Source organism: Budorcas taxicolor, chromosome 15 (genome assembly GCF_023091745.1).
Source record: "Budorcas taxicolor isolate Tak-1 chromosome 15, Takin1.1, whole genome shotgun sequence".
In the NCBI taxonomy this organism is placed as follows: Eukaryota; Metazoa; Chordata; class Mammalia; order Artiodactyla; family Bovidae; genus Budorcas; species Budorcas taxicolor.
In genome coordinates this window covers 27,591,057-27,616,325 of record NC_068924.1, presented here as the reverse complement: position 1 = coordinate 27,616,325, position 25,269 = coordinate 27,591,057, and the positions used below count along the sequence as shown (strand labels likewise).

At 52.4% G+C, this 25,269-nt stretch overlaps 1 protein-coding gene across 1 annotated transcript in view; it reads left to right on the top strand.

Moving 5' to 3' along the window:
- Positions 1–25,269, top strand: part of DSCAML1 (DS cell adhesion molecule like 1) — a 363,699-nt gene that overhangs the window by 294,019 nt on the left and 44,411 nt on the right. Inside the window, exons 12-14 of the mRNA XM_052652772.1 lie at positions 19,572–19,771; positions 20,315–20,411; positions 21,023–21,151. Of these exons, the coding sequence (XP_052508732.1) occupies positions 19,572–19,771; positions 20,315–20,411; positions 21,023–21,151 (426 nt within the window). The remainder of the gene's footprint in view (positions 1–19,571; positions 19,772–20,314; positions 20,412–21,022; positions 21,152–25,269) is intronic.

Here is a 25,269-nt window from a genome sequence, read left to right as displayed (position 1 = left end):
CCTTAGCTCGGTGCCATACCTCTGGCTTCTAAATCCCCAGACCTAGAGTCGGAATCAATCGCCTTGAAGTCTGGAATAGCCTTGAGTTCTGTTAAGTGACCCACAGACATTCCTACTGGGCAAACCTATCCCTTCATGCTGTTAGGGGTCTATACTTATGATTCATGGGGTCGCAAAGAGTCGGACACGACTGAGCTGAACTGAACTAAGAGTCATGTCAGGACAGTGTCTGAAACAGACCACAGGCCACAGAGAAGAGCAGTTAAACCCTGAGTTTTAGCATCTGGCCAAGCCAGCTGTGAATCTGGGCATAATCACTGTGACCTCTCTGGGTTTTCTTGGGCTCTGTATCTCACGTTCCTGCTGTACAGAAATGAGAGTCACGAGAGCACCTTACCCGTTATGTTTTGCATCAAAAGTAGGTCAGATGACGTGTGTAACGCAACCAGTATGGTACCTGGCACCCAGTAGGCCAACAGAGATTCAGCCACCAGTTTTGGTTTTAATGGGAGACCCTCCAGGGTACGTGTAGGAAACGCTGATGAAAGCAGTGCCCAGTGTGCGGTCTGCCCTGCATCTCCCTGGAGGCCCCGCCTTTCAGAGTCATAGTTTCTTTATCGCTTGCCAAACCCGTGTTCAGCTCAGCACCAGACGGGGAAGCCCCGGCCATCGATCGATGCTCAGGGAGCTCCGGGCGCCGGAATCCCCGCCCTGGGGAGCTGCTTCCCTCACACTATCAAAAAGCACTTTGTCCTTAATAAAACCAGGCAATCAATCTACATCCCTCAGCCAGGGAGAGGAGAACACTGCTAATTCTGCCTGCATGAGGCGAGAGGAACAGTAGGCACCTCGAGGAACTAGCCTGCCTGTTTGATCCTCATCTCCCCACTGTCAGCAGGAAAAAAAGAGCTCAAACTCTCAGCCTTTTCTTTCTTTTTTTTTTTTTTGGTTTTTGCTCTTTTCCTCTAAGTTAAAGGATTACACTGGGCAAGCGTGGCTGTATCTTTGGGCCCATGGTTCCTCTGTGTCAATGAGGCAGACGTGGGTGATGGAGGATGTGGTGATCAGGAGGTGGGAGGTGTGTGGGGAGAAACTGTTCACATCAGGCTGTCCCTGATGTCCTGGGGGTCCTGGGCAAGTCACCTCCCCCCGCCCCCCACACCTGCATTTTTCCGTGCCGACCGTCCTCACTTCACAGCCCAGGCAGGAGCTACAAAAGCGTGGTTTGTAAAAATCCAGGGCAGCCTCATGAGCACGTGCAGCAGCAGATCACACGCTCAGCCACCCACACTCACAGCAGTGTCCACCTCTGGCCCCTCTTCCAAGGGATGCCGGCAGCTCCGCACTCCTTGTCACTTGTTGGCAGAATCTGGCCCTTGATCCTCCCGCCCCCTCGCCTTGTCCTATTTCAGCCGCTTTGTCACTTGGCTCCGCCTCCTTCCATAGTAAGGCGCTCGCACGGGGCTCTCCCTAGGTCTGCGTCCGCACCGTCCCACAAACTCCTCCGGGTTTTTCCCACTCACTGCGCCTCCCTCATCTGCCGCCTGTGACACAGTCTCTCTGCCCTACTCATCCAGCCCTCTGCCCTCTCCTCCTCCAAACTCCCCACAGGCTGCTGTTCAGCTGTGCCCCCACGCCCTCTGCACACCTGGGGTCCCCCAAACCATCACCCACAGGTGCTGCCTCGGATGGCCCTTTCTTCACACCCTTTCTCCATCACAATGTCTCCTTCTCTTTCCACTTCTGCTCTCCCCAGTGACCCGCCAGCCACTCTAAAGGCCCCTACACCACCCCAAAAGCCAGCAGGAGAGGGGGAAGCAGGGGCTGGGGTATTTCAGGTCCAAGGGCAGTCAGTGTGGAGGCTGAGTGTGGCCAGGGCCTCTGCTGGGGGTTGAAGGTCGGACTGCTTTTCAGTGGTGTCCTCAATCATTCACACAGCGCCCGGCTGCCAGAAGGGGCTCCTGTGACCATGGGGCACTGCCAGGGGTGGGAGGGGGACAGGAAAGGGGCCAAGAGCTCCCAACCTTCTTTGGGAACTTCCGCTGTGCCTCCTGCTGCTTTTCTGTGGGCACATTGCTCCAGGCAACCCACGCTCAGCTCCTCCCGGAGAACATCCTTCCCCCCCCACCCCCACCTCCACCTCCTCTGCCCTCTTCCTCCTTCATTGTCCCTCAACCTCTCCTACCTCCCCACAGGACACAGGTAGATGGGGAAAAACCCCACAGGATCTGAGTGCGTGGGTCACACAAGGGATTGCCAGGGCAAAGCACTTCCTGGTCATCCCTCAGTCCATCTCAGACAGCCCGCACCAACGCTCCCCCATTCACCTGCAGGCTAGCTACGGAAAAACCTGCCATTTGCTGAGTCAATGGCACGGCTTTCCTTGATGCCTCTAACACTCTCAGGAAAATGTTGCCCCTATACGGCTCCACATTGTCAGACCTCACACTCGTGTGACCTGTCAGAGGGCAAACTGAACTTCATCCCCACATTAGCCAAGTAGAAGTAAGAAAGTCATATAGCGAAGGGACATACATCATAAAAAGCATTCACGGGTCAAACTGGACATTTGTGGTTGGCCTCTGTTGGAAAGTGTCCTCACCATTGACCCTGATGGTTTCCGATGATAACAGAGGCTCTCTGGGCCCTCACTAAATAATCCATAAAACTCTGTGGATTAGAGCACAGACTTTAGAACCAGACAAACCGGGGTTCAAACGCCAACTCTGCCACTTGATGGTTGTGGGATCTTGGACAAGAAATGGTCTCTGTAAGCCCCAGATTCCTCCTCTGTAAGTTTGAAGCTATAATGCCATTTATTCATTGGTGAAATTCAAGTGAGACACGCACTTAGAACATTAACACAGTACCTGGTGCAAAACTCACATCCAATAATCATTAGCAATCATTAGTTTTAGGTGCTGAAGATCTAGAGATGGATAAAATGGAGATGCTATCCTCAGGCAATTTAGAATCTTGAAGAGGACATAGACATATACCCAAAATAGCTATGGCATGAAGCGATAGGAAAGTGTGAAAGTGTTAGTCACTCAGTCATGTCTGACTCTTTGTGACCCCCTTGGACTGTAGTCCACCAGGTTCCTTTGTCCATGGAATTCTCCAGGCAAAGATTACTGTATTGGGTAGCCATTCCCTTCACCAGGTCTTCCCAACCAGGATCTAACCCGAGTCTCCAGCATTGCAGGCAGATTCTTTACCATCTGAGCCACCAGGAAAGCCTATAAGTGCCTTAAAAAGCTACAAACAAGGGGATACAAAGAGAATCAGGATCAATTTTAATTTGGGTAGCCATTAAGGGAATATTAAGGAAAGTTCCACAAAAGGAGCAGTTGCTAAGTAGGACTTGAAGGATGAGAAGGATGCTGACAAGAACCAAAGGAAGCCAAGGTCTTTCCATTCCAGGATGAGGACAAAGTATTGCAAGAGTGTGGAAGGCAGACAAGTCCATGCATTCCAGGTGGAACTTAGGGTTTCTGGTGGAGAGTGAAGGGAGGATAGGCAGGGAGAATACACATGAGGTGCTTGTGGGTTTTGGAAGCAAAAGGTTTTCTTTCTATGCTGTGTTGACTCTTGATATCAGGCACCAAACCAGAGTTGCAGAAGCCCAGGGGTCGGGGGCAGGTTGGGATTCCAGAACTGGTTCTTGGAGAATTCCTTTCCTCAAGGCCCCAGATCTCTAAGAATTTGTTAGAGGAAGCAAAAGGCTTTCCTAGTCCCTGGATACGCTTGTTGGCAACCATCCAGGCCCAGCTGGTCCCCAGTTCTCCCTGACCCCCAGAATGTGGGTGCTGCTGAGGCCATGCATACCTGAGCATACAGCCCAGCCTCAGCACTGTCCCAGCACAGCACTTGACAGTTTACAAAGCCCATACCCAGCTTGTGATGTTGGCGCACAGTAGTTCCTTCTCAGGGAAGGAAAGATCCTAGATCAAGGGGACTGAGTGATAAAATCCCAGCTGAGACAGGTGCTTGCCTCTATGGATTCATGTTTTGATAGAGAGATCACAGACCAAGAGATGGAAGACTGGTTGCTGATCCCGGCTCTGTGACTCACTGGCTCTTTATCCACGAGCCATCCTTTCCCTTCTCTGGGCATCAGTTTCCTCATTTGTACAGTGAACCCTGAACTAGAATCTAGGGCATAGCTGATCCCAGGGTCCCCATCAGCTCAGACAGTCTGTGATTCTAGCTATGTGCATGGTCCTTTTAGGGCACCAGACCACCTCCCAGAACTTGGTTGAAAATAAATGTAATTAACAGATGAAAATACTGCATCTATGGGACTACCTTTTATCTCCCTGTTAAAATGTAAAATGAAACAAGAAAGATAATGACCAAAAGGAGGAGGAGGCAGTCCCCCTCCATCTGACAGTGGGGCAAAAGTAAAGCATCTTCAGAGAGAATGCTTCACCAAGAGGCAGGGACAAAGAAAGGCCGCTTAGTCTGAGGTGCAAGAGCCGGCTGTGTTCTGATGCCACTGCTGCATGGGACTCAGTCGTCCCTTTGTGCCACAGGTTACCTGACTAGACAGGTTCTGTTACACCCCCAGACTCCCCTCCACTCTGTGAAGGCTCCAGTGATGGGCCCAAGGCAAAGCCCACGGCCGATTAAACCAAAAGGGCTCGTTGTTTGGTCTGGGTTTTGATTTGTTTGTTTAGCAAAATGTCAAACCAATTAAAGCCAGATCCAAGAGCCCTCCAGAGCTCACAGGCAGCTGCAGAACCACAGAATTCAAGAGGGAGGAGAGGAGGAGCCAAGTGGGGAGAAGGGGGGAGTGGAGGGAGGGGGACCCACCCTGGTGGAAGAAAGTCCCAGGCCTGGGTAGACCAGGTCATCTACCAGCGGTTGACCATTGGTGCAGAGGCTGGGATGCAGAACCTTGGAAAGACAATTGTGTATCCAGTGAACTGAGATGTTCCTAATTTCACATTTGCTGAAAGGTAACTCCTTCTGTTGGGCAGAAGCAGCCCCTCCCTTGGACCTGGTGGCCAGGGCTCCTGCTCTAGAGCTTCTTCTGCCCTCCTCAGCCCCCACCCTTCCCACGGGGCAAGGAACCTATGACCAAAGGACACAGCTGTCCAGAACCCACTCCTCCCTTTCTCGACCATGCTCCAGGCACCTAGGCTAGAGACATCCCGTCACCAGGCCATGCTCCCTCCTGCGGCCCCCACTGAACCCTGGTCAGGAGGTCCCAGCCTGAGCGCACCCACCCTATGCAGGACCCAAGGAGGCCAAAATGAGTAGCCGTAGCTTAGCAGACAGGAAGATCCTGACCAAGGAGACAAGAGTCCCGACTTCCTGTCCCCATGTGCCCCCACTGCTTCCGGATAATCCGGGGTCAGTCCCTCTCTCTCCCTGAGGCTCAGATTGCTCGTCTGTTCATAGAAGTCATGACCTTTCTCTCCCTTTGCCTCAGCCCCTGAGGCGTTAACAGAGCTCAACAAGTGAGTGATACTTGCTGTGCCAGTGAAGACCCAGTGGGGCATGTGAGCACAGCTCCAGAACCTACCTTGCAGAAGCCCTTGGTGTTTCAGGGCAGCGGTCACCAACTTCTTTGGCCCCAGGGACCGCTTTCATGGAAGACAGTTTTTCCATGGACTGGGGCCGGGGGGTGGTTTCAGAATGATTCAAACATATTACGTTTATTGTACACTTTATTTCCATCATTTTTACATCAGCTCCACCTCAGGTCAGCTGGTCTTAGATCCCAGGGGTTGCATGCTCAGTCGTGTCCTACAACTCTAGCAGCCGCATGGACTGCAGTCCCCACTCCTTGCATTCCCTGCCCTTCGTCCCCACCAACCCTCAGGCTCCCGTCTGGGCCTCTCAGGTCTACAGAGACTTGAGACCTGCAAAGTCAAGATTCTGAGAAAACTTCCTCCTGCTCGTGTGATTCACGCCCAGGCCTGCCACTCCCACAGGCAGCGGGTGCCCACCCCAGGGCCAGGTGCTGTCCACAGCGCTGAGAGTGTGATAGGGGTGAGATCCCCGCAGAGCAAGGGCAGTAATGCCCACAACCTCCCACCTCAGGCAGCCCCTCCAGCTCCACGGGGACTGGCTGTGACTGTCCTCCTGGAAACTCAGCGTAGGGAATTTCTGTCACACACTGGAACCTTGTATTTGCTCCCTAGAGCCACTGTAACTTAAAAGAACAGAATTATATTCTCCCACAGTTCTGGAAGGCTCGAAATTCCAGGTGCCAATAGGGCTGTGCTGTCTCTGTAGGCTCTAAGGGAACCTGTTTTTCTTGCCTCTGCCGGTGGCTGCCAGCCATCCTTGGCATCCCTCCCTCAGATGGGAGTCTCTGCCTGCATCTCCCTGGGTGTCTTCACACCAGCTTCCCTCTGTGTGTGTCTCCCCTCTCCTTCTTATAAGGACACCAGTCATAGTGGACTACGGGCCCTTCCTACTCCAGGAAAACATCTCTTTAAAAAATATCTATTTATGTGTATTTACTTGGCTGCGCGGGGTCTTAGCTGTGGCACACGGGTCTTCCATCTTTGTTGTGGCACATGGGATCTTTAGTTGCAGCATGTGGGATCTAGTTCCCTGACCAGGGATCGAAGTCGAGGACCCCTGCAGTGTGGGAGCCTGGAGTCTGAGCCACTGGACCGCCAGGGAAGTCACAAGACATTACTAATAGTTGATATCTACAAAGATCCTATTTCCAAATAAGGCCATGTTCACAGGTACCAGAGTCTACGACTCGAGATATCTTTGGGGGGAACATGAGTCAAACCACAACAATCCCCAGGCCCAGTGGTTTAGTGTTCACAGCTGCTTCCTAGAACTCTGGGAGCAGAAGTGCCCTCCTTTTCAGGATGCCACCACTGCCCTTGTCTGAATACACCCAGCCTCCTCACCAAAACTCCTCCTTGGTCGAGCTAGAGCTGACGAGCCCAGCCTCCCCTGTGCATTAGCCCTAGAGCAGGGGTCAGCAAACGGCCAATGGCCATATCTGGCCAGCTGCCCCTTTTGCTGGAGCACAGCCGTGCCCATCCTTGACACCCTATTGCCTGTGGCTGCTTTCAGAGCTACAGCCACTGAATTGAGTCACTGAAACACAGACCTGTGGCCTGCAAAGCTTAGCATATGTGTAAGTACTGTGGGTCTTTTGCAGGAAAGTTTAGGGTATTCACAACAATGACCCCAAAATACTACCTTCTGAGTAATTAAAGAAAGATGGGGCAGTGTCTCCTTTTGCCTCTGAAAGGATTCTGATGTTCAGGCTCATTTCAGAGTTGAGTGTTTTCTCATCTCTAAGGTGGGGATAAAAGTACTACCCACCCCCTTGGGTTGGAGCTGGTGGATTTAATGAAATAATTCAAATAGAGCATTAACCAGGGTGCATAGCACATAATGAACATTCAATAAACATAAGCTATTTTCATTATTGCTATCATTTTCCTGTTATTCTGGGAAGTGTAGAAGACCAAAGGTGAGGGAAAACCAGGTCTCACCCTCACATGAGAAAACTAGCCCCCACCCCCTGACCCCTGACCCTGTGCTTCTGCTTCTCAGCAAGCAGCCAAGAGAGGGACTGACTGATCCATTTTCTGGCTGGAGAAAGCGAGGTCTGGTGAGTTTGAAGGCCTTGGCCGGCCCGCCAGGCAGCAGAAACAGGGCTGCAGTCCAAATGTCAAAGGCTCCACGGTTCTCCATGACCCGCACCCCACCCCCTTCAACACACACGCTGTTTGTCAGTTCTGTGCCCCATGCACATGGGCAGTGGATGGCTAGGATCCCCCCGGCACCTCCCCACCAGCTCTTGGAGCCAAGGCTGATTGCTTCCATGCAATTTGAATTAATCTCATGCTTCAGGTGGAGCTTGGCTAATCAGGGGAGACAAGAAGCCGAAGTGGGTGCAATCAAATTAACAACGCTAGGCCCTGGCTCTTTAAGAAGGAGAAAACAAAGCAGGCACCAGAAGGCACCTCCCCCCACCCCAACCAGCTCTTCCCTGGGGAAGCCTGGCACGGCTGCCAGGGCTGAGCAGAGCTTCTCCCACCCTACCCCACCCTGGGCCGACCACCCCACGCGCCAACAATGCCCCTTTGTGGCAGCTTATCTCACACCGCCAAACAGCCTGTGGTTCTTGTCAGCATCTTGTTAACAAGGAGCAGAGACACAAGCCTTTGCGGGGAGGGGGGGAAGTGGGCTGAGTTGGGGGGAAGGAGAGGCCCACTCACCTCGAATGGGTGAATGGGTGCCTGTATTCCTTTCAGAAACGAAAGGAGATGCGAGCCTCCCAGCTGGGCAGCTCCCTTCTCCCCTGGGGAGGAGGGCCTGCAGAACTCTCTTGAGCCTTCAGGGCATGTGCTGTCCCCTGGAGAAGGAGTCCATCCAGAAAAGCATTTTAACGTGCAAGAGAGTGCATCCTTTTTAGCAAAAAAAAAAAAAAAAAACACTACAGGACTCCTGGAGAGATTCCAGTTAGACTCTCAGAAGGACTTCCTGAAACAGTCAAGTCAGGTCCTTGGGGTTGACGAAGAATACCGTGACTTTGCTGCTCTTCCAACCCTCCTGGCCTTGAGGTCGTCCTCCCTGAGGAGAGGAGGGACCAGAGGGGCGTCCACTTGAATGGGGAGGGGAGAACCATCCAGCCCTGTGGTTCTTCCCTCAGACCTTGTGAGTAGCTCCTGAAGCCCCTCTCCCAGGTCATCCACCTGGAAAAACAGAACAGCCTAACCCCTGGGTGTCCCGGCTCCCAGACCCATCTGCTTCACCCCCAGTTTGGCTGCACTTCTCTTCAGGGACGCGGCAGTCTTTGCACGCCCCTTCTGCTCCCCCACCTCCTGCCCTTCTTCAACCAGCGTCACATCAGCGGTAAAATCACAGGTGCCCTGAATCCTGGCTTTGCTGCTCTCTAGCTGTGTGGCCTTGGGCAATTTACTTCTCTAAGCCTCAGTTTGCCCATCTATAAGTGAAAGTGTTAGACGCTCAGCCGTGTCCAAACTCTTTGAGACCCCTGCCAGGCTCTTCTGTCCATGGAGTTCTCCAGGCAAGAATACTGAAGGGCGTTGCCATTCCCTTCTCCAGGGGATCTTCCCAACCCAGTGATGGAATCGGGGTCTCCTGCATTGTGAGCAGATTCTTTACCATCTGAGTAAAGTGGGAATAAAAACAGGGTTGTTGTTGTGAGGATTAAATGAGTTAATGCATTTCAAGGAATGCAGAATAGTGTCTAGCAAATAGTAAGCCCTCAATAACGTAAACTTCCAGGATTATCCTGTACTGGTGCCCCAAGCTTTTTTTTTTTTTAATCTTTAAATACATGTTTATTTTATTTATTATTGGCTGCGCCGGGTCTTAGTTGTACCATGCGGGATCTAATTCCCCACCAGGGATCAAACTCGGGCCCCCTGCATTGGGAGTGTGGAGTCTTAGCCACTGGACCGCCAGGGAAGTCCCCCAAGCTTCCTTTTGAAGCGTAGCATTCCACACCACTTCCCCATTTTATCAGGCTTCTCCCAACAGCTGGTGGCATTCACGTCCTTTTTCTTCCACATCCTCCTTCCCACATGCACTGCTCTTCTCCTCTGGGTACTGGGAACTGAACCTTCCCTCCCTGGTGATTTGGGGACTGTCAGAAACACCAGCTGAGCTCCAATCACCAGCGGAAGAGAGGGAGGGCCACAGAGACAGAGAAGGCCAACTCATCGCCTCCCTGACTCCTGCCCCCAGGCCCGGCCAGCCCTGGACTGGCCCCTGGCCCCGCCCTCCTCCAGTTCTCAGCTTCCAGCTCTCCCTTTGGAATTCCTCCATGCCATGCCACTCCCACCCAGCTTCCCACTTCTGGGACAAAGCCCACGATGGGAGAACAGCCCACCAGGGCAGCAGGAGAGAAGTCTGGATCAAACCAGAGGAAGGGATGCTGGTGAGCTGTCAGGGGACTTGGGGCGTCTTCTTGGCACTCCCCAGCTGTGTGACTATTTAGACAAACCACGTAGCCTCTCTGAGCTTCCATTGTCTCACTGGTACTCTTGGTGCTAAAATCCCCCAGGCCACCTTCTTAACAGATGTTCCTGTGCTCTTAAACTGCAAAGATCAGCCCAACCCAGCTTATGCATGGGACCCCAGAGAAGGGGGAAGCTGGAGGGGCCAGGGAGAGTCCAAGTAGGTGCAGAGTTTATAATCCTCAAAGCAGGGTCCAGGGGCCCTAGGACTCCATTCCCAAGCCTGAGGGGCTGGTCAGAAAGTCTGTGGATGCTGGGGGTGAGAGGAAGCAGAGCTGTCTCCTGGTGTTTTAAAAATCTATCAGCCTCTCACATCAAATTAAAATGTAAATAGCAGCTGTTCTGGGCAGGACCTGGGGGTGACAGGAGCCGGCCTGCGAGTAATTTCACAGACGGGAAGCGGTTACATCGGATTCTGACAACTGTCTTGTTTCTGAAATTGATTTCCTCTCCCCTCGCCTTGCTGCCCCAGGAGGGCCCTGGAGCGCGGGAGGGGGTTGAGTCCGCTGCGGTAGGGCGGGGCAGCCAGTGCCTTTCTCCTCGCTGTGGCTCCTGCCAGTAAAGCCCCATCAGGCCCGGGAGGAGGAAATTTGGGAGTTCTGCAAGGCTGTAAGGCCACAGGAGAGGCGCCCAGGGCCTGGGATCCTGCATCCTTCCCACAAATACATGCTAGGTCCTGAGCAGGGTGCTTGTACCCCAGAGAGTCTCACAATCAGAGATAAGGACACTGCAGTATGACATGCACCGTGCCAGGAACGCTTGATGCCCATAGGAGGGGTATCTGCAGTGACATGGGTGTCAGGGGAGGGCCTTGGGAGTCATCAGGAAGCCCCTTTAGGTTCTACCAGGGTTTGCCCCAATCTGGCCTAGTGTTGGAGGTTGGCGCCAGGGTTGTAAAGCTCTAATCAGACTGGCCCAGCTCCCCCCAGGACCTCCCACAGGACCCCAGGGAAGACCCACCCTCCCCACCTAGAGCGGTTGTGTGTTCAGGGGCAGCTCACCCACTTGGGTCTCCCTGATGCCCTCAAGCCTGGCCTCTCCCTGTTGCCCAGTCCCCAGAGAATCTCCCACTGCACCCTTCTTTGTAAAAAGAAATTGGGTTTCCTTGGCTGTTAATTGAATCACACTGTAGGAAAGCAGAGAAGTTGTATCTCATTAAAGCCTCCTGGGTCCTACTGGGGCTCTGTGTTGCCTCTGTGGCTGCTATTAGCGCTTGTCATGTAGAACTCAGCCCTGTGTGTACAGCACCCCCCACTCTCCTGCCCATCTCTTGCGTGGAAAGTGAGGTTGGTAAGTCTTACTTCTCATGGTCATTGGCGGTGGTGGTAGCTAGTGAGCCATGAGCCAAGAGGCCAGAGCATCCGTCAGATAGCCTGCTCCATCGGGGGTACTGTGGGCATAGGGAGGCCGTGGCGCTTGGTCAAGAAATACATTGGGACCCAGGCTTTGGAGCTGGGGAACAATAACAGTACCTACCCCAGATGACTTAATTCATGTAAAGTACTAGAATACTGCCAGCACGCAGTATAAGGACATTCTCAGTAAAAGGCAGCCATAAAAATGTGTGTGTGTGTGTGTGTGTGTGTGTAGAGGGAGGGTACGCTTTTGTAATGCAGGGCTGTGGGTAGATATGTGTTAGGCAGTTACATCAGGCTGTTGACTTGCAACTGACAACTACATCAGGGTACACGTATGTCACACAACCTGTGAGTTTGCAGTAAAAGCATCGAGTGTAGGCTGTGAGGGTGACTGTTTGTGACGGTCCGTTGGGGCGTTTTTGACATTGTCTGTGTGCAATGCACACATTGCATATATGTGCCCCTCCAGGTGGCTACACCTGAACATCTCTCTCGGGACTTCTCTGGGTCTGCCTTCCACCCAGAAAGAGCTCTGGGGCACAGCCGGGTCTCGGTGCAGTGAGGGTTCAATTGTGTTTACCAGTGCGATTCAGTGGAGCAGAGAGACCTTCTGATCCAGAGCAAGAAGCAAGGGAGAGACCAGGGGACTGGAGAGCAGATGGGGCGGGGCAACTGTCGCCCTGGGCTCCCCTCTGTTAAGGGGCTGCCTCGTTAAGTGCAGCAGCCACGAAGGTGGAGGCCCCCAGTGTGTGACTCAGGAGGGCATCCAGGACCTGGGAGACCTGGACAGGGTCTGGGAGGAGGGGCGCAGCAGCAGAGTCCTGTCTGTGGTTGACAGGCAGACTGCGGAGGACAGGAAGGAAAGAGGAGGCAAGTCCCCTGTTTCTAGCCCAGGATGAGGGGCTGCAGACCCCTATAAGCAAGAAGAGCTTGCCCAGTGAGCCAGACTGCCCACCACCTTTCATCTCTCCTGAAACCTGGACATCCACGGAGGCCCAAAGCATGAGCATCTCTCCAGGCCTCGCTGGAATCTTCTCTGTGCTGCCTAGGCGGTCTCGTGTGGGGAGCCGACTGCCTCTGCTGCAGCCCTTTCCTTAAACAGCAAACACCCCTGGAAAACTGCTTCTCAGGCCAAACAAGAGGCCTGCCTTCTCCCTTTGTAAAGAGCTGCTGTTTTCAGCCTCCCTTCAAACTGCATGAAGTCTGTCCGTCTTCCTGATCACACTCCAGCTTGTCAATGTCCTCCATCAAGTAGAGAGCCCAGAACAAGACATGATGCTTCACAAGTGATCTGGAGCTTGTCATTCTATGTTCTGAAGACCTGAGCACTAGTTTTCATGGCATCAGCTCACCTTCCACCATTAGTATTAGAGATTCATGTGTTAAGAATCATCTCTTCCCTAATATCTCTAATAGTGGAGACTGAAAGTGAAAGTTGTTCAGTCTTGTCTGACTCTTTGTGACCCCATGGACTACACAGTCCATGGAATCCTCCAGGCCAGAATACTGGAATGGGTAGCCTTTCCCTTCTCCAGGCGATCTTCCCAACCCAGGGATCGAACCCAGGTCTCCCACATTGCAGGTAGATTATTTACCATCTGAGCCACAAGGGAAGCCCAAGAATACTGGAGTGGGTTCAGTTCAGTTCAGTCGCTCAGTTGTGTCCGACTCTTTGAAACCCCATGAATCTCAGCACGCCAGGCCTCCCTGTCCATCACCAACTCCCAGAGTTCACTCAGACTCACGTCCATCGAGTCAGTGATGCCATCCAGCCATCTCATCCTCTGTCGTCTCCTCCTCCTGCCCCTAATCCCTCCCAGCATCAGAGTCTTTCCCAATGAGTCAACTCTTCACACGAGGTGGCCAAAGTACTGGAGTTTCAGCTTTAGCGTCAGTCCTTCCAAAGAAATCCCAGGGCTGATCTCCTTCAGAATGGACTGGCTGGATCTCCTTGCAGTCCAAGGGACTCTCAAGAGTCTTCTCCAACACCACAGTTCAAAAGCATCAATTCTTTGGCACTCAGCTTTCTTCACAGTCCAACTCTCACATCCATACATGACCACAGGAAAAACCATAGCCTTGACTAGACGGACCTTTGTTGGAAAAGTAATGTCTCTGCTTTTCAATATGCTATCTAGGTTGGTCATAACTTTTCTTCCAAGGAGTAAGCATCTTAATTTCATGGCTGCTGTCACTATCTGCAGTGATTTTGGAGCCCAAAAAAATAAAGTCTGACACTGTTTCCCCATCTATTTCCCATGAAGTGATGGGACTAAATGCCATGATCTTCGTTTTCTGAATGTTGAGCTTTTAGCCAACTTTTTCGCTCTCCACTTTCACTTTCATCAAGAGGCTTTTTAGCTCCTCTTCACTTTCTGCCATAAGGGTGGTGTCATCTGCATATCTGAGGTTATTGATATTTCTCCCGGCAATCTTGATTCCAGCTTGTGCTTCTTCCAGCCCAGCGTTTCTCATGATGTACTCTGCATAGAAGTTAAATAAGCAGGGTGACAATATACAGCCTTGATGTATTCCTTTCCCAGTTTGGAACCAGTCTGTTGTTCCATGTCCAGTTCTAACTGTTGCTTCCTGACCTGCATACAGATTTCTCAGGAGGCAGGTCAGGTGGTCTGGTATTCCCATCTCTTGAAGAATTTCCCACAGTTTGTCGTGATCCACACAGTCAAAGGCTTTGGCATAGTCAGTAAAGCAACAGTAGATGTTTTTCTGAACTCTCTTGCCTATTCGATGATTCAGCAAATGTTGGCAATTTGACCTCTGGTTCCTCTGCCTTTTCTAAAACCAGCTTGAACATCTGGAAGTTCACGGTTCATGTATTGCTGAAGCCTGGCTTGGAGAATTTTGAGCATTACCTTACTAGTGTGTGAGATGAGTGCAATTGTGTGGTAGTTTGAGCATTCTTTGGCATTGCCTTTCTTTGGGATTGGAATGAAAACTGACCTTTTCCAGTCCTGCAGCTACTGCTGAGTTCTCCAAATTTTCTGGCATACTGCATGCAGCACTTTCACAGCATCATCAGGATTTGAAATAGCTCAACTGGAATTCCATCACCTCCACTAGCTTTGTTCATAGTATTGCTTTCTAAGGCCCACTTGACTTCACATTCCAGGATGTCTGGCTCTAGGTGGTTATCTAAACCATCGTGGTTATCTGCATCATGAAGATCTTTTTTGTATAGTTCTTCTGTGTATTCTTGCCACCTCTTCTTAATATCTTCTGCTTCTCTTAGGTCCATACCATTTCTGTCTTTTATTGTGCCCATCTTTGCATGAAATGTTCCCTTGATATCTCTAATTTTCTTGAAGAGATCTCTAGTCTTTCCCATTCCATTGTTTTCCTCTATTTCTTTGCACTGATCACTGAGGAAGGCTTTCTTATCCCTCCTTGCTATTCTTTGGAACTCTGCATTCAGATGAGTTTATCTTTCCTTTTCTCCTTTGCCTTTAGCTCTGTTTCTTCATTTGTAAAAGGAAGGGTCTGTGTAGATCATCTGTGTGCTTAGTCAGTCAGTTGTGTCCAACTCTGCGACCCCAGGGACTGTAGCCCACCAGGCTCCTCTAGCCAAGACTACTGGAGTGGGTTGCCATTCCCTTCTCAAGGGGATCACCCAACCCAGGGATTGAATCCACATCTCCCACATTGCAGGGTCGTTCTTTACCATCTGAGCCACCAGGGAAGCCCATGGATCATCTATACCCATGCCCTTCAGTAGAAACAAAATGCAAGCTGGCTATATAATTTAAAATCTTCTAGTTGTCACATGTTCAAAAAATAAAAAGAAACAGGTGAGATTCACTGTGATAGTATATTTTATGTAACCCAGTATATCTAAAATATTAACGTGTGATCAACATAAAATTATTAAGGAGCTATTTTACATTCTTTTTCTTTTCTTCCTGTGTTTTCGAAATCCAGGATACACTTTACATCACAGCACAACCTACTTTGGACTGGCCATGTTTCTAATGGCCTAGAGCCCTGTGGCTAGTGGCTGCTATAGTGACCGCTATCTGGGTTCTGCAATTCTAAGACTTTGTGATTCTGTAAAATAGCTGGCAAGTGACATCTTAAGGTGTGCATGTATTTATCTGATGCCTTTCTCAGAACAGGAGAGGGACATGAGACCCTTAGGGTGGGAACAGTATCCAGGTTTCTTGAGGAGTTGCTACATGGCAAGCACTTCATATATACAAACCCTGATTGCCCCCATAACAGCTCTGCGGGATTAACACCCATGTCTCCACATCACAGATGGTGAGTCTGAGGCTCGGAGAAGTCAAGTTGCCTGTGTTAAAGACCTCATAGCTGGGTAGAAATACATCCACTTGGCCCCTGAGCTCTTCAAGCTGGGGGAGTCCACAGAAACAGTCTCTTCTTCTTGACAGATGGGTTCCCCTGAACCTGCCCTGAGCTGTGGGGCTCTGAGAACACTGGGGCTGTTGTGTGCTGCTCTTTGCCATAACAATGGTGAAGAGATCCCACCCCTGACCCCAGGTGCGGTTAATGCTCAGGGCTGAAGGACCAGTTAGGCTCTTGAGGTCTTATTGTCTCTGATTGTCTCTGTGTCTGTCTCTTAACAAGCCTGCATGGGAAGACTCTGTGAGGCAGGACTGGCATGTATGGATGCACAGGCTGTGCACTGCTCAAAGGTGCATAGCCTAAGGGACAGGTAGAGTCTGGAACCCAGTTCCTACTCTACTGGCCAAGCTGTGGCTCCTGGCACCATGGAGCAACCAGCCAGAGGAATGCCTTTGTAATTCACACACAGGCCCTGGACAGGCGGGTGCAGCCCCACCTGGAGACCAAAACAGGGATGAACTGCCAGCTTCTCACCCTGGTACAGAGCCTTGAAGTACTCCTACCAAAGAAAGACTCATCCTTTCCCCTTCTACCTTGGGCCTCTGACCTATGCTGAGGCTTGAGCGTGCCCCCACCCCCTTCACACACACACACACACACACACACACACGCCTTGTCATGAACACACACACACACACCTTGTCATGAACATCCCCTGGCCTCCTCTTCAGTTTCAGCAGCAGCCTCTTGATAGCAGGGATTCCCCTTGCCTAGGGGCTAGGCCCTCTTGCCTAAGGGGCTGAGCCTCTCAGGGCTCAGGCCTCCCAGGGGTGCCAGGTCACAGGCTCTGACCATTCACGTCTGAGAAGCAGAAACAGCCCTAAGGCCCCTCCCCACCCCCACATCCCGGCATTTTAGTCCTTCAGGAAAAATGGAGGCTTCTGCAATGCAAGGCCCGACTTGTTGATGTAAAATCTTACTCTATATTCCACCCAGGTTTATACGAGTGAATTATGCAAATCTTTGATGGAAAAATATTCCTCCGCACATCCTTGAGAGTGTAAAACCGTAGTCAATAATTCATACTCGCATGTCTCTGACTGCAGGCTTTTTCTTCATTATAACTTGCACCTCGTTATTTGTCTTCCGAGTTTTATTGTATATCTTGGTGTAATGCTGTGCATTATAAAATTTATCTGCTTCATTATTTGATGAGCCAGGGCTGAGGATTGTGCTAAGATGTTGGTGTAGGGGCCAGGGGACCAGGACTGCCTTCAGGATCCAGCCCCATGTGAGAGAAGGTAGAGCAGGCGGCTGGCTGCATGGTGACTTCAGGGGACACCTGAAACCACCCTTCACCCCCCACACTGGTTCCAGATGTCCCCTCATGCACTGACTGGCATCCCAGATCACACCATTACAGCGCCTTGCCTTCATTCCTTTCTCCAAAGGCTTGCGTGTCCTTAGAAGTCAGATGACCTTGCAGAGTATGCTGGGAAGAATGTTGTCTGAGTAGGTGTTTAAAACTGGAGAGGAAGGAATTCCCTGATGGTCCAGTGGTTAGGACTCTGAGCTTCCACTGCAGGGGTCCTGGGTTCCATCCCTGGTCAGAGAACTAAGATCCTGCATGCCCAGCCAAAAAAAAAAAAAACACAAAAAACTGGAGGGCAGAGAATTCCTGAGGATGCTAGGAGGGAAAGGAAGGGGCAGCCACTTCAGTGGATCAGGGATGCGGTACCCAGAGGGGAGTCCACAGGGTGGGGAGCATAAAGAGAGAGAAGACAGGTTCCTCTTGTGCCATAACCCAAGCAGGCCGGTGAGGAGAGGATGCTCAGTGTGAGCAGAGGGCCTCCCCTAATGGCAGGGGTGGAGAATGCAGCGCCCCCTAATGTGTCTACTCTAGCGTGGCTCATGGGTCCTCCTAGGAAGAGAGTCCTGGGGACCTGTACTCTAAGAAGCAAGGTCTCCTGGGAAATTGGTGAGAAAATGGCAAGGACAGGGACGGTCCTCCAGCTGCATTGGATCTCTTACCTCTCTGGGAACTGCCCTGCACATCGTTGCCTCTGGGCCTTTGTTCCAGCAGTTTCCACCCCCAAGGGTTCCCTTGCCTCTGCTCTCCCCATTTGTATCACTGCACGTCAGACGGTGAGCAGTTCTCCTAGCACCGTGCTTAGCAACCTTTCCTGGAGCTGCTGCTGTGCTGTCTGTTCTCACCACTGCAGCGAAGCTCCCAGAGGTCAGGTTTGTCCCGCTCACCATAGCTCCAAAACCCAGTGTAGCCCTGTTGCCTAGTAGGTGCACCATCAGTGTTTGTTGAATGGCTGGGTGATGCCCTTGCAGATGCTCCTTCGCCAAAATCAATTTCTCCTAATACCTCCCTGAAAAACTCAGATTTTCTTCATGTTCATGTTGCTTAAGCAGGTCTCTACCTCTGCCCCCCCTTACCCCCTCCTCCCAGGAGACAAGGATCCTGGGGCCGAGACCGTCTTTCCCTCTGCCCCACCTTCCTCCTGCTGCTGATGCTCAGGCCCAGACGAGGGTCAAGAATGAGAGGCCTCTGCTCACGGTAGTGGGAGGCTCTCCTGATGGCCAGCCAGGGCCTTGATTGTTTCATGACAATTATTTTCAGGTCAGTGGTGATGGGTGGAGTGGGGGAACCTATTAATGAGCTTGTAGGATTTAATTATGATGCTGCTGGCCAGGGTTTTCTGTTGCATTTTGTTGGGAAGAACTGGGGAGTTTCTCAGCTGCCTGGGAGGGCCCTGCTGTCTAGAAGCAGGGGCTAAACCAGCTGACCTCTGTGAGAGCTTGAGCCAAGGACACAAGGCAGAGACCTCAGGCATGTCATCTGGGGTCACAGGCCTCCCTGTCAAAGGTGCATGGATCCAGTTCAAGGGATCCATGAATTGGGGCTGGGGTAAAATGGCATTTATTTTTCACTAACTTCTAACTGAAATTTTGTACTTCCATTCTGAACCATAAGCAACGAACCACAGTGGTAGCGGCACCTGTGACTGTCATTAATAGGTATTTTTGCATCACAGCTGTGGCAGATATCTGAAAATATCATTCATACTCATCACTGTTATAAAATTGTTCTAATATAACTCACCACTAGAACTTATTTCATAAAGAATAGTGAAGAATATATATTATGTGATGAACTATATCAAAAGTTTGCTTTTGAATGTTATTTGTATAACCATACTTTGGTATATCTGGTTTCCTTTGTCATTTTATGTATGATATACATTTCAAAGGATTCTGTTTATTGCCTTAAAGTGAATGAATGAATAGATAGACTGATTTGAGAAGGGGTCCATGGAATATCAGAACCCCTGATGAAGACAGAGGCTGCTCAGGTCATGGGTAGGCAGGGAGAAGGGGGCAGGCAGTGAGGTTTTCTGTACCCACCTCCAACCATTATTGGACCCTCTTCCTAGGGCAGATGGGGCTTCTCTAGAGGCTCAGTGGTAAAGAATCCAGCTGCCAATGCAGGAGACTCTGGTTCCATCTCTGGGCTGGGAAGGTCCCCTGGAGAGGGAAATGGCAACCCACTCCAGTATCCTTGCCTGGGAAATCCCATGGACAGATGAGCCTGGCGGGCTACAGTTTGTGGGGTCGCAGAACAGTCAGACACCACTGAGCAGCTAAACAACAATCCGTGGACGATGTGCTCCTGGGAGAGGGGCAGCCACGGGGCGGGGGGGCAGCCACGGGGTGGGGTCATCCAGGGGGCGGGTCATCCAGGGGGCGGGTCATCCAGGGAGCAGGGCAGCCAGGGGGCGGGGCAGCCAGTGGCGGGGCAGCCAGGGAGCAGGGCAGCCAGGGGCGGGGCCTCTGCACAGGGCAAGTGCCCTCCCAGGGCTGGTTTTCCCTACTCACAGGGACCTCCTACACCTCCTTCCTTCCCCAGTCCCAGCCATGATCACCTCCCACCCCAACACCACCATCGCCATCAAGGGCCACGCCAAGGAGCTCAACTGCACAGCACGAGGCGAGCGGCCCATCATTATACGATGGGAGAAAGGGGACACGGTCATCGACCCCGACCGCGTCATGCGGTATGCCATCGCCACCAAGGACAACGGCGATGAGGTTGTCTCCACGCTGAAGGTAAGCACCCATGCCTGTCTCAGGGGGAACCCAACTCTCAGAAAGTGGGGAGCCCACAGCTATTGCATCTGAATCCAAAAGAAGTAAACAGGAGTCTGGGAGCCCCACCCCCAAAAATACCTCTCCTTTCCTACCTATTTCCCTCCTTCACCCACCAGCCTATGCCTTGAGCCTCATCCTGTCTCCTTTCTGACAACTCTGCACTTTAAATGTATGGGATCCTCAGCCACGCCCTCCCTCTCCCCTCCCTCCTGGACCCCTGGGATCCTCCTTCCATCCTGGGACCCCTCAGCGCCCCCTCTCTCGTGGACCCCCAGCCTCCCCCACCCCTAGAACCCCTTGGCCTCTCCCTGCCCAGACTCTTCCATCCATTGAACTTTCTGGGAAGAGGAGCTCTTGACAAACCCTGGGTGGGTCCCCTCCGAGAAGAAGGTGGTCTTGCTGATCCCCCACTAGATGGGCCCCCTTCAGCAGATGGGCTGTAAAAGACTCTCCTCATTCCTTCCTCTCTCCGTACCCTCCGCCCCTCCGCCTGCCTCCCAGCTCAAGCCTGCTGACCGTGGGGACTCTGTGTTCTTCAGCTGCCATGCCATCAACTCATATGGGGAGGACCGGGGCCTGATCCAGCTCACTGTACAAGGTACCCACCTGCCCCACGGCCCCAGCCCCCTCCTCTGGGCCCCGGTGCTCATTGCCAACTCCCCTCAAGAGTGGGGGACACTCCACACCCAGGGGCAGTGACAGGAAACAGCTCTGGAAAAAAGCCTCAGTCCACTCTCCCTCTTGCCCAGAGTGGTGCCATAGGGTCCTTCCAGGACACTGCAGACAGTGAGGTCTGTGATGGCTGTAGCCCCCATGGAGCACACTGTTGCCCCCAGAAGTGGGGGATCTGGCTTTGTGGGCCGGGACCCTGGGGGAGGTGTGAGGAGGGAAAGTCAAGATGGAAAACGTGGGAGCTCTACATGGAGGGAAGCAGGCCATCAGCTGTGAGGGGTCCCTCCAAAAGGGGCTGAGGAAGAGAGGGGAACAGAGTGGAGACCCAGCACGCCCGCCTCTGCCTCTGAGCCCCGCTGCCAAGCTCCTCCACCCTCATGCTGCCTTGCCCAAACTCCAGGGCTCAGGACCCTCAGACAGACCCTTGTGTCACCAGTCCTCCCAGCACAGATCCCTTGATCTCTGCAGAGGGTCAGCAGGAGGCTGAGCTCTCTGCTGCCATCCTCACCCTTGCCCCCTTCCCTTGCCACTCCCCAGAGCCCCCTGACCCCCCAGAGCTGGAAATCCGAGAAGTGAAGGCCCGAAGCATGAACCTGCGCTGGACCCAGCGGTTCGACGGGAACAGCATCATCACGGGCTTTGATATTGAGTACAAGAACAAAACAGGTGGGTGAGGGCTCGGCCCACCATGGCGCCTTGCACCACCTGCCTGGACAGTGTGCCTCCAGTGGGACGGCCCCTGACTGTCAGGGCTGCCCATCTCAGACAGACACACAAGCCCTTGTGCCTTCCAAAGGGAGGGACATTGGTCAGGTTAGGAAACCAGGGGGCAGATGGAAGGACCTCTCCAGTTGATAGGGAGAAAATGTCAGTCCATTCTTCCCAGGACTGACCCTGGGCAGATCCATAGGGTGGTCTCATTTAAAGCAACTTAAAAGGCCCTGAGCCAGGAGCTACTGGCTGTATCTGTGGGGTCAGAGACATCACAATTTCACTGGATCATCTAGGCACTCCGGGTTTGGGATGATGGGGTTGCTTGGGAGTCAGAGAAGCTGGTCTTTTCCCAAGAATGAGTCACTGGGGAGGTAGGAGTCCCTGGAAAGTTTAGATCTAAGTTTCTTCTTGTTAGAAGCCCTCCAAAACCCCTCCCTTGGGACTCTATTAATAGCTTCTAAGAGGTTGCCTTCTACTGTGAAGCCACTTAGAGCAAAGTGAACAATGGACCCCTGTGCCTCTGGGGAAACCAGGGACCCACAATCAAGTGGCAAGAATGGCAAGGAGGGGACAGATGACCTGGACAAGAGGCCAAGCCGTAGGTGATCACGTTTGTATCTGCGTGACTATTTCTAAAAGGTACAGGCGACAGGGGGCTGCGCCGGAAAGGGCCCCAGTGTGGCTTCAGTGCAGGTGAGAGAAGAAGAAACATACCCCTCCTCTTGGGTCCTTTCATACTTTCAGAATTCAAGACCATAAGCCCATATAAGCCTTTCAAAATAATTTTAAAATAAAACACAGAAAGCAAATCTGGAAAACTGAAGCCTCCCCAACCGCCCTTCTCCCACCAACTCCAACTCATCTTCCAGGCCTCAGCATAGATCCAAGGTTTTGTTTCCTCAAAAGCCTTCCAGACCCTTCCTCTCTTCCTTAGCACAGCACACAGTCATTGGCTGGCTGACTATCCGCTCCACCAAAGTGTTAGCCCCAGGATGGCATCCACAGCTGTGTTTACCTCTTGCGAAGCCGCTCCGTCCAGGGCACTGGGTTCATCATTCCTGATGCAGGTTTCTACAGGAAGGAGCCCTTCCCTCAGAAGATTACAGTCTAACTGGGGAGAAAAGTCAGCTCAGAGCCAGACCTCCCGAGGTCACTGTCAGTGCAGAAGGAGGGCCACAGAGAGAAGGGGGCGCTGCACAACAGGGGTCGTCAGAGCAGCATCTCTCCCGTCCTTGCAGACGCTGCCTTGATTTGGGAGAAGATGGGGAGCTAACAGGGCCTAGACTCAGGGAGAGGGACAGGGCCGAACCCCAGCAAGGTGCAGTGCCCTCCGGGGAGTGGAGGGTCTAGCAGAGGGTTCACAGACCCACTGGCACTAGTGGTGAGGAATCCGCCTGCCAGTGCAGGAGACGTGGGTTCGATCCCTGGGTCAGGAGGATCCCCTGGAGGAGGAAACGGCAGCCCACTATTCTTGCCTGGAGAATCCTATGGACAGAACAGCCTGGCAGGCTACAGTCCAAGGGGGCACAGAGAGGTGGACATGCCTGAAAGACTAAGCACACAGACCCAGTTTCTGGGTTTTTAGTCTTATTAGACTAAAAAGTGCTCTGGGCTCCAGGTTGGGAGGGGGCCTCTGGACTGAGCTTTTATTTCCTTGGGGAAGGTCATTGAAAACCACTAGCCATGTCTAAGATCCTAGTGAGAGACTTAAGCACCTTGGCAGTGGTCATCAGGCGTCAGTGGGGAGGAGGGGTGTCCAAGAAGTGAGTGAGCAGGCTGCCACTGTCCTGTAGCTGGGACAGGTGATGAGCAGGGGCTGGGCAGTGGTGCAGGCAGAGGGCACAGAGAGGAGAGGAAGCTCACTGGGTTCATCTCACGTCGCAGGGCTTCCCAAGGCTGGACACAAGCTTCCTAGGAGCCAGACAAGAAGGGGCGGGTCTGTCCATAGCCAGCATCTCCCTGCCTGCTTGATGTAGCTGGCAAGGCTCCGTTCCTGTTGGGGTAGTGGATGCCCAGGCTGTCACTCGGGCCCCTCCCCTACTGCTCATTGGGACTGCCTCCCTGCCCTCCTCCCCCATGCTGCCCCATTGCCCACCGTCCCCCTCCTCCACTGACCACCTTCTAATGTGTGGAAACCTTTCCTGGGGCGCTGCTCAGCCAGGCAAAGCTGAGAACATCACACATCTGGAGAGCTGTGCAGAGGAGAGATGGGCAGGGAAGATGCTATTTTCAGAGCTCATCCACATCTCCCCCCAACCCTGTCTGGCTCTCCTGAAAGAGGAGGAACCATCATACCCACCCCAGCACCAGGGTACCAGGATGGACGGAAGGGAGAGGGGAGGGTAATGAAACTCAGCCTCGGACTCTCCCATCCACAGGAGCTTTGCACCTGTTAAAAAAAAAAAAATCACAGGATCAAAAGCCCAGAGAAGCTGGGCCGGTCCTTTCTCTGGTCTTCAAGTTGGCCTACTCTGGGCCATGCCACTCAGACAGGCATCTGTGCTGGCACTGAGGAAAAGGAGTCCCGTGGGAACTGGGGAGCGTTACCACTGGAGTCAGGCAGAGGCCGTGAACACAGCATCGCTTCCTCATCTGAGAGGTGGAAATAGCAACGCCTGTCTTGTGGGATTGTCTTGAGGACTGAAGAGAAAGCAGCTAGCATGGGCCGTAGTTCCTCTCCTCCTTCTAATTGAAATAGCTCGTGTGGCAGTTTAGAGTCCTGTGGGACTTGCAGGCTGAAATGTGTGTCTGTCAGCAGCATGTACTGAGTGCCAGTAATTCTGTAGCAGAGTCATGCTTCAGCCATGTGGTAGAGAAGAGAAAGAACCAGGAGACAGAGCATTGCCCTTGGAGCTGATAATGCAGCTGCAGTGAGAATATAGAGATGTACACACACTTGAGCATGCGCACACATGCGCGCACACACACACACACACACACACACACACGGAGGTACTTTCAGGACCATTACAGAGCACTCTCCAATCACATGTAATATACCACAAACTAAATTACGTGACAACTGAAAAGGGTATCCTAGGGAACAGATGGGTGACTCAAAGAAAGGAGGGGCGTGTGTGTGCATGCGTGTGCGTGCGTGTGTGTGTCTAAGTAGATCTTCTGCCTGCATGGAGAATAGTAGAACAAGAACAAGTTTCAAAGCAGAAGACTTGGGTTGACCAAGTGTCAGGGTTGTGTGATCTATAGCAAGCTACTTAAGGTCTTTGTGCATCTCTATCTGTCAGTACAGACAATGGTGCATAATCCAAGGTGGCTGCGAGGAATACGTGAGCGTGAAGATTTATGTGCCCACGCCTAACACAGAGCCTGGTGCACAGGTCCCCGCGCTGTGACTCCTGTCCCTTCCCTCTCCCTCTTGCCCCAGACCGCACCCTCCTGTGGCTGGAACATCTGTCCCTGACCCCCTTTCTTTGTCACAACTGCGTCTTTGCCAGGTTTTCTGCCATGTTGCTCATCATGCTAATTTTCCCAGGGAAATTACCACGTCTGCCCTTTCTAAGCCATCGTGCTCACGCTGACTTCTCCTGGCCCTAGGCAGCAGAGTAATAATACATGAATGCTGAATGATAAATAGCACCGTCCACACAAATCTATCAAACAGCGCTGCACAGATTTAAAAATGCAGACACCACATTTCGCCCCTGTTTTCCAAGCAAGGAGCAGGGATGGGTTCTTTGAGGATGGCCCTGAAGGCAGCCTCATGGTGGGAGCCATCAGCCATCATGGGCTGAGCCAGCCCCATGCAGCATGGTGTTGTGTGGGAGTGGGGCTGCCAGAGGGTCTGGTGTTGGGATGTGGTGAGTGGTTGCGGTGATCCAGGAAACCCCTTCTTGGTGCAGTGGAGATCACCGCGGTGGGCTCAGAGCTGTGATGCAAGGAGGAAATCAGAGATGCAGGGTGGACTTGTTTCCCCAGCACAGGCAGCTGAATGCTCCAGATGTGGCTTTTGTCCAAACGCTCTCCCTTCTACAGTGAATGTGTCTCCTGAAATACCAAAGCGCCCAGGTCCCCTCCCAGCAAGCAGCCCACTGACTAGAAGGCACTGACAT